The sequence below is a fragment of the Tamandua tetradactyla genome, chromosome 11 (assembly GCF_023851605.1).
Source record: "Tamandua tetradactyla isolate mTamTet1 chromosome 11, mTamTet1.pri, whole genome shotgun sequence".
Taxonomy (NCBI): domain Eukaryota; kingdom Metazoa; phylum Chordata; class Mammalia; order Pilosa; family Myrmecophagidae; genus Tamandua; species Tamandua tetradactyla.
Window position 1 is genome coordinate 74,260,903 of NC_135337.1, and position 14,232 is coordinate 74,275,134.

Here is a 14,232-nt window from a genome sequence, read left to right on the forward strand (position 1 = left end):
ATACGACCCAGCAATACCATTGCTGGGAATATACTCAAAGGACTTAAGGGCAAAGACACAAACGGACATTTGCACACCAATGTTTATAGCAGCGTTATTTACAATTGCAAAGAGATGGAAACAGCCAAAATGTCCATCAACAGAAGAATGGCTAAACAAACTGTGGTATATACATACGATGGAATATTATGCAGCTTTAAGACAGAATAAAATTATGAAGCATGTAATAACATGGATGGACCTTGAGAACATTATGCTGAGTGAGTCTAGCCAAAAACTAAAAGACAAATACTGTATGGTCCCAATGATGTGAATTGACATTCGAGAATAAACTTGGAATATGTCATTGGTAACAGAGTCCAGCAGGAGCTAGAAACAGGGTAAGATAATGGGTAATTGGAGCTGATGGGATACAGACTGTGCAACAGGACTAGATACAAAAACTCAAAAATGGACAGCACAATAATACCTAATTGTAAAGTAATCATGTTAAAACACTGAATGAAGCTGCATCCGAGCTATAAAAAAAAAAAAAATTTATTCCTAGGTATTTTATTGTTTTAGTCGCGATTGTAAATGGAATTTGTTTCTTGATTTCCCCCTCAGCTTGTTCATTACTAGTGTATAGAAATGCTACAGATTTTTGAATGTTGATCTTGTAACCTGCTACTTTGCTGTACTCATTTATTAGCTCTAGTAGTTGTGTTGTGGATTTTTCCGGGTTTTCAACGTATAGTATCATATCATCTGCAAACAGTGATAGTTTTACTTCTTCCTTTCCAATTTTGATGCCTTGTATTTCTTTTTTTTGTCTAATTGCTCTGGCTAGAACCTCCAACACAATGTTGAATAATAGTGGTGATAGTGGACATCCTTGTCTTGTTCCTGATCTTAGGGGGAAAGTTTTCAATTTTTCCCCATTGAGGATGATATTAGCTGTGGGTTTTTCATATATTCCCTCTATCATTTTAAGGAAGTTCCCTTGTATTCCTATCTTTTGAAGTGTTTTCAACAGGAAAGGATGTTGAATCTTGTCAAATGCCTTCTCTGCATCAATTGAGATGATCATGTGATTTTTCTGCTTTGATTTGTTGATATGGTGACATTTAAATCTTATAGACGGAAGAACAAGTAGAGAAAAAATGGAAAAGAATTGAGCAGGGTCACAGGGAATTGAATGACAGCAGGAAGCACACAAACATTTACACCATGGGAGTCTCATAAGAATTGAAGGGAAAAGAGACAGAGAGAATATTTGAGGAAATAATGGCCAAAAGTTTCCCCACTCCTATTAAAGACAAAAGTATGTATGTCCAAGAAATGGAACATAGTACAAACAGAATAAATCCTAATAGACCTTCTCGGAGACACATACTAGCCAGTATGTCAGCTGACAAAGGGAAACAGAGAATTTTGAATTCAGCAAGAGAAAACTGATAGAGGCAAAAAGACAGTGGTATGCTATGTTTAAGGTACTGACAGAGAAAAACTGCCAGCCAGGAATTTTCTATCTGGCAAAACTGTCCTTCAAAAATGAGGGAGAGTTTTAAATATTTGCTGGTTAACAGTGAGAGTTTGTCAACAAAAGACTTACCACACAAGAAATACTAAAGGAGTTCTGTAGGTTGAAAGGAAAAGACAGGAAAGAGAGATATGGAGGAGAGTATAGAAATGAAAGTTATCAATAGGGATAACCAAAAGGGAATAAAGAGACACAGAATAAGATATGATGTATAAAAACCAAAAGAAAAATGGTTGAAGTAAGTACTGCCTTTACAGTAAGTAACATTGAATGTTAATGGATTAAACTTCCAATAGAAAGACACAGATTGGCAGAATGGATAAGAAAAAAGTGTGATCCATCTATATGCTGTCTATAAAAGACTCACTTTAGACCCAAGGACACAAATAGGTTTAAAGTAAAAGGCTAGAAAAAGATATTCCACGCAAATAGTAACCAAGAAGGAGCTGGAGTAACTATATTAATATCAGAAAAAATGGACTTCAAATGCAAAACTTGCATAAGAAATAAAGTAGGTCACTATATATTATTAAAAAGAGCAACCCACCAAGAATAAACAACAATCATAAACAGTTATTCACCTTACCATGGACCCTCCAAATACATGAGGCAAACACCGCCAATACTGAACAGAGAAATAGCCACCTCTACAATGATAGTTTGAGGCTTCAATAGTCCACTTTCATCAGTGGCTAGACCATCTAGACAGGATCAATAAGGAATCAGAGAACTTGAATAATATGATAAACAAACCAGTCCTAAAGGACATGTACAGAATATTGCACCCCAAAACAGCAGGCCATTCTTCTCAAGTGCCCACGGATCATTCTCCAAGATAAGACCACACACTGGGTCATGAAACAAGTCTCAGTGCATTTTAAAAGGTCGATATTATACAAAATCTTTTCTCTGACCAAAGTGGAATGAAGCTGGAAATCATTAACAGGCAGAGAATTGGAAAATTCCCAAATAAATGAAAGTTAAACAACACACTTTAAACAATCAGTGGGTCAAGAAAATATTGCAGGAGACATCAATAAATATCCCAAGACAAATGAAAACGAGAACACAGTATATTACAACTTATGGGACACAGCAAAAGCATAAGGGAAATTTATAGCCCTAAATGCTACATTAAAAAAAAAAAGAAAAAATAGCTGCAATCGAATAACTAACTGCCCACCTAAAAGAACTAGAAACAGCAAACTAATCTCAAATCATGCAGAAGGAAAGAAAGAACAATTATTAGAAAATAAATAAGTGAAATTAAGAATAAAGAACAATAGAGAGAGTCAACAAAGCCAAAAGTTGGTTCTTTGAGATCAACAAACCCTTAACTAAACTGTGGAAGACAGTTTGGTGGTTCCACAGGAAGCTGAGTATAGAATTCCCATATGGTTTGGCAATCCAGCTACTAAGTATATACCCAGAAGAATTGAAAGCAGGGAAGCGAGCAGACAGCTGCACACCGAAAAAGGGTAGAGAATGGAGAGCTGATGCATTATTTGTGCAGAGCTTTTCATGGTTTTGATGGTTGCACATTATTGGAATGTAATTAACAGTGCTGGATTGTGGTTGTGTGGAAAGGGGAAGTTAAGGACTATGTGTGTTACTAGGAGGAGAGCTAGAGGATGAAACATGGCATTGTATAACAGTGCACAGTGACAAAGGTTAATGGTGTAAACATAAGAATGTTCTTTCACAAACTAGAACAAAGGTGTATCACTAGTGCAAGGTGTGACAATAGAGTAGTGTATGGGGAAAACAAATCTAATGCACACTACGGACCATAGCTAACAGCAATATCTTAATATTACTTCTAACTAAGGTACCACACCAATGCAAAGTGTTAGCAATGTTGGGGGGGGTGGTTATATAGGAATGCTGTATTTTGTCTATGACTTTTAAGTAAACCTACAACTTCTCCAATTTAAAAAAAAAAAACTATTTTAAACAACATATGCTAAGTGAAAGAAACCAGACACAAAGCACTGCATAAGATACGATTCCATTTGTATAAAATGTCAGTGTAAATAAATGTATGGGCAGAATTGGATTAGGGGTTATGGAGGGCTGAGGGAGGAATAGAGGGGTTGAGAGGCAACTACTGAGAGATACGGGATTTTTCTTTTTGGAGTAATATACATGCTTTAAATTTGACTGTGGTGATGAATGTACAACCCTGTGATATATCAAGCCACTGATTGTACACTTTGGATGGGTTGTATGGCATGTGAATATATCTCAGTAAAACCATCTTACAAAGTGGTTCTCTTTCTGTTTCTGTTATGTGAATTTGAAAGGTTATTCCCAGATTCATTGAATTGGGAAAATCCCATCATTTTGAGCATTTGTAGGGAAGAGTATCACACTACCACAACTTTTTTGGAGTTAATTCTTTGTTTATCATGCCCTTTTCTGCCCATTTCACTGCTCTGGAGAATGATCCTTATGGACTACTTACCTGGGTTCCCTTCTTGGCTGACTTCTGGTGGGTCTACCAGTGAGAAACACTGGTGAGAGAGGCATTCAGTGAGAAGAAAGAGACGTCTTTCTTCTCAGCTACCTTTGCGCTCCAGCAGAAAGATTCCTGCTGCATGCGTTCAGCTCCCATTGGGCTTGGTAATGCTAGTTCCTGCTTTGCCTTTTTATGCTTAAATGTGACCATGGCTTCCCACGGTGGGCAATCTCTGGGCATCCCTTGTTAGTTCTCTTGCCTCAGAACCATCAGAGTTTGATTCAGTTCCCTTCGAGGACCCCGATAATTCACTCTCCCACCCTAAGGAAGCCTGAGCAGAGAACCAGCCTTTGGTTTTGCTCACCTCAGTATGTTGAAAAGTCAGGGACACGGGTTCAAGCAGATGAACCTTTTTCTCCAAACCAATGGTACCACTCACAATATAAGAGTTCAGTTTCACTCCCTTCATCCCTTTTCCGTCGTTGAAAAAGGATCCATTGAGAACATCCCCAAGAAATAAATAAATAATAAATGCAATAGCTCTCCGGTCTGGGAAAATAGAAGAGAAATAATTTCGTAAGGTTTCCATAATTTGGGTAGGTAGGACACCTGTGTTTTAGGAGAGGATCGTAAGGTAGCATAATGTATAGTCAAAATTGCCCTTGAAAACCCTTAAATTGCCCATGAAAGACACTATATGCGGTTTAGAGTGGGGAGCTTTGTATATGTATACATAGATAATGCACCATATTTTGTAAGAAGTCTATATGCAAAATAAGTTAACTGCTATTTTTTCAATATCTATATATGCGTGTGTATATATATATCCGTAAATATCAAAATTAGAGTCACAAGGTAAGATATTTGCCCTCAGTGGGGCAGGTGGAACTCAGGTAGGCTGAAGAAACTCCACAAACCTTATCTTATCCTATCTTACTTCTTAAACTGACTCTGAGGTACCTAAGAGGGTGAAATAGTATATAGGATGACCAATTCCATTTAATTAGGCCGCTCTTCTCTCTCTTTTTCTCCCTTTCTCCTTCTCTTCCTTTCTCTCTTCCCCTTTCTTCTCCACACTCCCTTTCCTTTCCCCTTCCCTTTTCATAAAAGTATAATTTAATTAACAAATTAAATCGTTAAAGAAATCAAATGTACATATGATGCATTTTAGCATTCTACAGTATTTCTCATACTGCCATTTTTCATACTATGCGATCTCATTTTTTACCAAGGCCACTTATCATCTGTATTATTAGTTACTTTATTTTAAAAATCAACTCTTTTTTAGATCCTCCCACTCCCCTCTCAATCTCTAGCTCACAGTAAGTGGTGAAGGTTAATCAGTAGCTAGGAATTTTCTGGAGGAAATGCAGCAAACATTTCAATCTCTCGGGTAATCAGGTCTTTCTGAAATATTTTATTCATGCATTCATTCATCAAATATTCATTGAGCCCCTAAGGTGTGTCAGTCAGTGTTACATGCATTTAGGACACTGCAGTGGACAAGAGAGACATCTCTGCCATCAGGGAGCTACTATTGTTGTGGGAGAGATGGACGATAGACAAAAAAATAAATTAAAAAAATATTACATAGTGATAGGTGCTACACAGAGAATTAAAATTAAGGTAGTCGGATAAAGCAGGGGTTGCTAAACTATGGCCCATGAGCCAAATCTAGCATGTTATTTGCTTTTGCAATTTTGTATTGGAACATGGTCACGTTCATTCATTTATATATTGTCTATGGTTGTTTTCATGCAACAGTGGCAGAACTGAGTAGTTGCACTAGAGACCATAAGGCCCTAAAACCAAAAATTACTATCTTTTTCTAAAAACTGGAAAAGTTTGCTGCCTTGTAGGATAGAGGGAAATGGTGACTATGTTAAATTGAGTTATCAAACACTACTTCTCAAGGCAACGATCATCTGCCACCACTGAGTGTTGGCTTTTCAATCAATTACATGGAAATAGGATATGCATGGTGGGCCGCGGTGGCTCAGCGGGCAAAGTGCTTGCCTGCTATGCCGGAGGACCTCGGTTCGATTCCCGGCCCCAGCCCATGTAACAAAAACAAAGAAACAAAAAAACAAGAAAATGTTTCCCTTTCTTCCTTCCTTCCTTCCTTCTATCCTTCCTTCCTTCTCTCTGTCTTTAAAAAAAAAAAAAAAAAAAAAAAAAAAAAAAAAAAAGAAATAGGATATGCATTGGTCTGTCACTTTTAAGGAAGTATGCCAACGTATCCTTATTTAAGCCTCATGTGTGTCCCAAAGTGCACATTCCCCAGGAAATACAACTTCTTCCCCAATATCGCTTGGTCAATGGCCAAGGCAGAGTTTTAATTCCCAACTTTAAAAACTTTTCAAACATCTGTTCTACAAGTAATTGTTGTGATGTACTTTGAAATTTGCTTTTATATATATATATGTTATTTTTCACTAAAAAGAAAAAAAGAGATGGAAGAGAATAATAGAGAAGATAGGATTTAACAAATGACTATGACTGTTGAATTAATATATTGATATTCCATTTGGTCTCCAGTGTCTTGGAGCAGCTAGAAGAAAAAATGAAAAATCAAGGAACTGTAACCCATACCAAACTTTAAAATCTGTTCTACAACTACTTGTTAAAATGTTCTTGGAAATTTATTGCTTTCCTTTATATTTGTTATTTTTCACAATAAAAAAAGTTTAAAAAAGGGGGTGCAAGGGTAGTTTAGTGGTACAATTCTCACCTGCCATTCAGGAGACCTGGGTTTGATTCCTGGTCCATGCACTTCCCCAAAAACAAACAAACAAGCAAAACAAAGAACAAAAAACAAAAAAACTTCACAAATGGTGCTTCAATAACGGGATACTCACATGGAGCATACAAATAAAAAAGTCAAAAATATGTTTTTTAAACTTTACTCAGTCACCTAGATATGAGACAATGGTGCCTAGAATTTGGTGGTCAAAAGAATCCATCTTAGACACTATACCTTCTGCGGTTCCATTGAACATGTGGTTGCAGTCGATATTCATTGTATTATTTCCAGCTTCCAGAATAGTTTTCTTGTTTGTCTCATTGCAACTCTTGGTTTCATAGACTGGAAACATTAAAAAAGTGATCCCTGATTACTTTGCTTCTAATGCCTAAAACACTTTTGAAAAATCCCTTCTTTGGAAGACCCACTATTGGTGATTTAATCTGTATGCACAAAAGGCAAGGTCAACCAGATGGTGCTCCCTTCTATGTCTTTGACTAGCAGGGATGAAATAGTTTAAATGGTCTAAGAAGTCTGCATTGGTCATAAAAAAAAAAGACAATGCTCACAACATTTTTTAGTTAACAGGTTTTCTCCAGAGAAGTGAGAAAAATTTCTTAGGGGCTAAGACACAGACTGCTATTTGCTCCTGACATCCATTCATCACTACTTTCTTTGGGAGTAGGACTAGCAAATGTAAAAGTACAAGTCATTTTCCAGCCTCCCTTACTGTCAGGTGGAAGCATGTAAGGTCAAAAGATAGAAGATCAGAAATGTGGGCACTAAAGGGGATGGGCATTTCTCTACTTCTCTATTCCTCACTGGCTGGTAAGAGAATGTGAAACTAAGAAACTCATCTTGGAACACAAGGCAGGGGTGAAGGTTGGGGGTAGCAGAACCTGGAGTTGTCATGGAAATGTCCCATCAGCCATTGACTTCTTATGGTGAAACTGCTAAAGAAATAATTTTCTCTCTGTTTAGGCTACTATATTAATCTCCATTATACCACCACATCCTGTATCTTAATATAGAAACAATATTCATGTGGAATATTAAACAAAATAGACCATTAAGCATGTCTGAATAACTCAAAAGGATTGAAATCTCACAGCATATGCTCTCACACCATAAAGAAATTAAGTTGGAAATCAACAAAATGATAACTTGAAAAGCCCCAAATATTTGCAAATGAAGCAACATGGTTTCAAATAGCCCATGGGTCAAAGGAGAAACCACAAAGAAAATTTTAAAATATTTTGAGTTGAATGATAATGAAAGCATAGCATATGAAATATTTTAGAATGCAGCTAAAGAAGTGCTGAGAGTGAAATTTATAGCTCTAATCTGTAGCCAAATTTATACCCCAAAATTCATATATTAGAAAAGAAGAAGGACTTCAGATCAATAATTTAAGATATTGAGTCAAAAATATGGGAAATAAAAATTGAATTAAACCTAAACAAATAGAAGGCAGGAAATAATAAAAGAGAAGGACAGAAATCAGTGAAATAGAAACTAGACTAACAATGAAAAGAAATCAACAAAGTAAAAGCTGGTTCTTTAAAATGGTTGAAAGACACAGGGGGAAGAAGCCTCCTAAAAAAGGAAGGGGATTAGGATTATTTTCTTCCTTCACCTTTGAGGTTTAAAACTATTAGCCCCTCTTAGGTATATAAGGTTTGCTGTAATGAAGAGGCACCAAAGATCTCTGTGCAGATCTTTCTTGAGGAAAGGGAATCTGTATCAGGAAACAAATATCTGCACCCAAGTGTAGATTGTTGTAGTACCATATGTAACGGGGGTAGGATACAGTTAAATTCATGCTTAGAGTGAAATATATAGCCCACCCTTGGCGGGCTGGTGGATGTGGTTGCAATTACTTCTCTTCAGACAAAGGGAAGCAGGAAAAGGGAGGAGAGATAGTTTATTCCCCTGTACTTTGAATATATATCTAGAAAGCAAAGCCCCTAATCATGTAGAATTCAGTGTGGAAAATTTATAACACTGAGAGCTAATTTTACTATTCATAGATCCTTTCTATGTCAGGACCCAGAGCTTTTTATGGTGGCCATTTTAGGAGCCTGCTCCACATTTCATACCTATGCCAAGGCTATAATTTTCGTGCTTTCCTGGAGAAGCAAAACTGTCATTCCATATGGTCAATTCCACATGCTGAAGTAGTTGGGAAGCTTTTCTTGCAATGTCCGTTTTGTTTCCACTGTTCTTCAGATTTTTCTTTCAAAGAAATAAAACTAATTAGAGAGAAATCTACTGAAACTAAAAGCAGGAATATGGGTAGGTGTGGTTCGGTGATCCCAGAAGGCAAGCAAATTATTAAGGTGCTGGACTCTGTGCTAGCCACCAGATTTGTTTTTTTTAGATTTATCATACATGGCACTGCAAAAGGCATATCATTACATCCAATTTACTTATGAAAATGTGAAGGCTTAGGGCACGAAACAAATGGAACCTGCAAAGAATGCATTATGGAGGGAGAGAAGGGTGGAAAGTGTTGGGGATGAGGTTCTAGATGTTTGATGCAAGTCTTTGTATGACAGCTGAGACTGAGTTTCTGAGATAATATTTGGGAACCGATAATTTTGGGTTTGTGAAACTGTCCTGTGCATCTTAGAATGTTTAGTAGCATCGTTGGCCCCTGTCCTCTAGATATCCATAACACAGCTTCTCCCTCCCCAAGGTGGTGGTCAGAAATGTTTCCAGATGTTGCCAATATCCATGAGGTAGGAAAAAGTCACCCTCAGTTGAGAAATGCCCTATCCTGAGAGTCATAGGAAGCCATGGTAGAATTTGAGCAGGAGAATACCATAGTAAGCATGACCAGCTATTTCCCGAACCCAGGCTGTACACCACTCACCCAAATGTCCTCAAATCTGAATGGTGGTGACTTCTCTCCGGAGTTCTCTGGGAAATAAAATGTAACCATTAAAATGGAATATGGGAGAAAAAAGAGTCCATCTCACATCCCTTCTTCCTATCTCCCTCAAGTTGGATCTTACTCTGAGACTTACACAGTTCATCTTAATTTTCTTTTAAGTCCAAAATGTCTATTATAGTATCATTTTAAAGGGGAATTGGGATGGGACTTTTGATTCAATAATCCAGACAACAATATTTATTGAGCACTTACTAAAGCCAAGTATAATTCTAGGATGTGAACATAGGTTAGTAAAAGGGACAAAGAGTATCCCCTCATGAAACATTCAGCCCAGTAGGAAAATAATTAAGAAAAAAATTCCAAATAAATCATTAAATGATTGCAAATTCTAACATGGTTTTAAGAAATAGGATGGAGTGACTGGGGAGTATATAGTCGAGTAACCAAACATACTCCTTGGGGCTCCCCTAAGGAACGGTTGTTAATTGACTTAATAATAGAGAAGCAGTATTTTCACCTGTATTTTTCAACACATCATTTTATATAAAGTGCTTTTATAAACACTATCTCATTTAAGGGAATACAAAAGTTTCTAGAACACATTAGGTAGCATAATAGTTGATTTTTATTGAGCCTTCTTAGGTGCTTAGCACTACCCTAAGCATTTTTATATGCATTAATAAATGCAAAAGGTAGACAAGGAAAGCAGGTTTCTAAAATGTTTCCCAATGAACTTGATTCTTCATAGTCATGACCTTATGTAGTCTAGTCCCCTTCAGTGAGGACTGTCCTAGTGATGGGATGTCACTTCTGAGATGAGTTATAAATGCTGTGACTTCTGTCTTGTTCACACTTTCTTTCTGGCTCTTCTCATATGCTTTCTATGATAAAAAAAGCTAAAGAGTCCTATATATCTAGGAAGTGAGGGGGGACTCCTACCAACCACCACAAAGGAACTGATCCTTTAAAAAACTGAATCCTGCCAGCAACCACATGAGTGAGCTTGAACACAGATCCTTCCACAGTTACGCCTTCAGATAAGACCCCAGTCCCAACCAATATCCTGATTGCAGATGTGAGAAACCCTGAAGTAGAGGTCCCAGCTGAACCATGTCTTTATTCTTGACCCACAGAAACGCTGATATAATGAACTGCAAAATTTGGATAACTTGTTACACAGCAACAGCTAACTGATATAGTAAGTTCTATTATCATTCCCATTTACAAATATGTCACATAGAAGTTAGGACACCTAGAAGCTATGACTAAGCAAAAGTCATATAGTAAGTGGTAGAGCCAGAATTCTAATTCAAGTCTATCTAACACAAAACACTGAATTTTATTAGGTTTAAATAAATAAGTAATTAGATTGTGGATAGTGAGAGCCAAGTCTTTCATTGTCAGAGAAAGAAGTTACAAATAAGGAAAGAAGGGAAGCTAGAATAAACCCTGATGTTAGATTGGAATCAGAGGTACTTTATGAAATTATCATTTTTAATGTATATAAAGATATATAGATATAGAAATTGAATTTAAAGTGAGAGACAATCAAGCAGAGAAGTCCAATAGAAAATCAGACAAGTCTTTTTGGAAGCCCAGGAAAGAGACTCACTGAAGATATAACTTCGTAAATCATCTTCATCTAGAGATTGATGTCATGACCAAGGATGGGAAATTCCATGAAATTATCACCAAAGACAATCAAGGGAAAATGACAAGACCAGGACAAGTTTCTGTTCTCTTACTGTGGCCTGAATTGGTAGAGCTCTCAAAGGCTCTCTGCCTAATTTTTCAGGGTGGAAAGAGTGTTTGTAGGTTCTTACCATAACACTCTTCATTATCAAAGTTGTAGAGAAAAGCCAAAATGTTGAAGATAGGATATTTCACGACACAGCTACAGTTGAAACTTCCAAGTGTATTTTTACAGTATGCTTTCTGCTTGCAATTTGCCAGCCCAGTCTCACACTCATTAATATCTGTGAATCAAAAGAAATACTGTTTTTCATTCTCTATGACTATACCTTATTCTGTCGCCCATCCAACATTGTTCATAAATCCACCTGTGCTGGTTTGAGACGGTTGTGTGCCCAGAAAAGCCATGCTCTTTTTGCCTAGTCCAATCTTTTGGGGGGCCTTACTTTTGATTAAATTTTTTCCATGGAGATGTGACCCACCCAGTTGTGGGTAGGACCTTTTGATTAGGTGGTTTCCATGAAGATGTTTTCTCTGCCCATTCAAGGTGGGTTTTAATCCACTTACTGGAGTCCTTCAAAAGGGAACCATCTGGAAAAAGCTTGAGAGCCCACACAGATAGAGATGCTTGTAGATGCAGGAAAGAAGACCCTGAGGAAAACCTTTAGAAGCCCACAAGCTGGAACTGAAAGCCAGCAGACATTGTCACATGCTTTCCCATATGACAGAGAACCCAGATGCCACCGGCCTTTTCTTCAGAGTCAAAGCATCTTTCTCTGGATGTCTTTGTTTATATATCTTATGGACTTAGAACAGTAAACTTGTATCTTAATAAATTCCCTTTGTAAAGCCAACACATTTCTGATATATTGCATTCCAGCAGCTTTAGCAAACTAAAACACCACTCCAAACATCTCTTCTTGTACTAGACATGTCAACATTAAAAAGGTGACAGCTCTCCCTAATTTAGATTATATAAATGCAATGCATTCCCAATAAAAATACTAAAAGATATAATTTATGGAGTGAGAAGAGTTGACAGCATCATACAAGAATAGCCAGAAAAACTATGAGGAGGACTAGCATTACCAGACATTAAAAACTGCTGCAAATATTCAATAAGCAGTATTGTACTAGTGCATGAAGACAAAAATAGACTAATAGGATAGACTTCAAGTCCGGAAATAGCCCCAAGGACTTGTGAATCTTTAGTATATGAAAAAGATGTTTGCTAGGTCACTGGGGTAAATTAGACGTTTTAATCAGATAAAATGAGACCATACCTTATACCATTCTCTAGATTAAATTCTAAATGGATCAGAGATTTAATATGCAAATACTTAAATTAAAACTTAGTGAATTCATGTTTAACCTCAGTGTATGAAAGGTCTCTCTAATTATGATTCAAAAATCATTGATGACTTTGTCTACATAAATTTTTTTAAATTAACTTCAGGGCAAAAAATAATATAAGCAAATTCAAAAGACAATTGGAGAACTAGAATAAACTATTTGCAACATATACCACAAGCAAAGGGCTAATATCAATGATTTATTTTTTTAAAAATTAAAAAATCAAAAAACAGATTAACAAAAGCCTATCAGAAAAACGGGAGAAAGAAATGAGCAAAAATTCACGTACTATATATATATATATATATATATATATATATATAAAACGACCTTCTAACTAATGAGAAAAAAAGAGCAAAATTATTCCTAATTAGAGAATATAATTTCTGAGATATCATTTCTTCCATAGCCAACTGACAAAACCTTAAAATACGAGAATGCAAACGAATGCCAAGGCTGTGGGGAAACAGGTTCTCATAGATAGCTAAGGAAAATGCAAACTGGAACAATCTTTCTGAAAATAAATTTGGAGTACCTAATCGAAATACATTTATTTACCTTTTCCCTCAGCCATCTCACTTCTAGGACTCTACTGTAGAGCAGATCTCCCTCAAATATTTGGAACAACTTAAATTCCCATACATAAGAAAATGTTGAATAAACCATGCTGCATTCATTCAAAGAAGTACAGGCAGCTAAAAAGAAGAATGGGGAAGATCTCTATGAACTGATTTGGAGTGACACCTATGATATACTGTTAAATGAAAAATGCAAAGTGCAAAAGAGCATAATGTATTATCAAAGGGTCAAGGTATGAAACACAGGGGAAGTTTGAGGAACTGTAACAGATTGAAGGAGAAAAAGTGATAATAAAATGGGATGTGGGACACTGAAATATTTCTTGGAGCAGTAAAGAGACATTAGGAGAAAAACTGGTGAAACATTAATAATCATTAATAAAGTCTATAGATTGTACCAATATTAATTCCTTGCATTTGACCATTGTGCTGTGGTTTTATATACCCTTAATATTAGGAGAAGTGGGTGGAACCATTTATGCAATCACGATGCAACTATTTAAGTTTAAAATCATTTCAAAGTGAAAAGTTAAAAAAAAAAGATACTCACTATAGTCTATCATTTTGTGCCTCATCCCCTGAATTTACAATATAACACTAGATCTTGATTTTGGACATCTAGTCTCCCAAATCGCAAGCCAAAGATTCCTGTTGTTAAGCCAACCACTATATCGTATTTGTCATAGTAGCCCTGGCAAACTTAGACAATAGCGCATGAAAGGACGTCTCCAACCCCTTCCAAACTACAAGATGTGTGTGGACTGTATTTTTACCTTCACATTCCTCGTAGGACTCAAAGAAGTATTTCCTCCCAGACCTGGACTGAAATCCTTTTTCACAAGTGCAGTGGGTACTGTTGTGACAGTTGGCATGTCCAGGGCATGGAGGACAGAAAGCTGTAGGGAACGCAGAAAAATTTATTTATTTTCTCATGCATCCATTCAAGAAATACTCAATGAGCTCCTACACGGTACTGACACAGTGGTCAGA

At 36.6% G+C, this 14,232-nt stretch overlaps 1 protein-coding gene across 2 annotated transcripts in view; it reads right to left on the bottom strand.

The window, feature by feature from the left end:
* The window catches only part of LOC143650295 (putative adhesion G protein-coupled receptor E4P), a 56,474-nt gene that overhangs the window by 34,999 nt on the left and 7,243 nt on the right, over positions 1-14,232 (bottom strand). The window contains exons 4-9 of one of the 2 annotated variants that reach the window (XM_077120910.1): positions 14,016-14,138; positions 11,443-11,595; positions 9,599-9,645; positions 8,823-8,958; positions 6,958-7,065; positions 4,345-4,529 (exon numbers count right to left, since the gene is read on the bottom strand). In XM_077120910.1, the coding sequence (XP_076977025.1) occupies positions 4,345-4,529; positions 6,958-7,065; positions 8,823-8,958; positions 9,599-9,645; positions 11,443-11,595; positions 14,016-14,138 (752 nt within the window). The remainder of the gene's footprint in view (positions 1-4,344; positions 4,530-6,957; positions 7,066-8,822; positions 8,959-9,598; positions 9,646-11,442; positions 11,596-14,015; positions 14,139-14,232) is intronic. The other variant, XM_077120911.1, reaches the window with a different exon arrangement.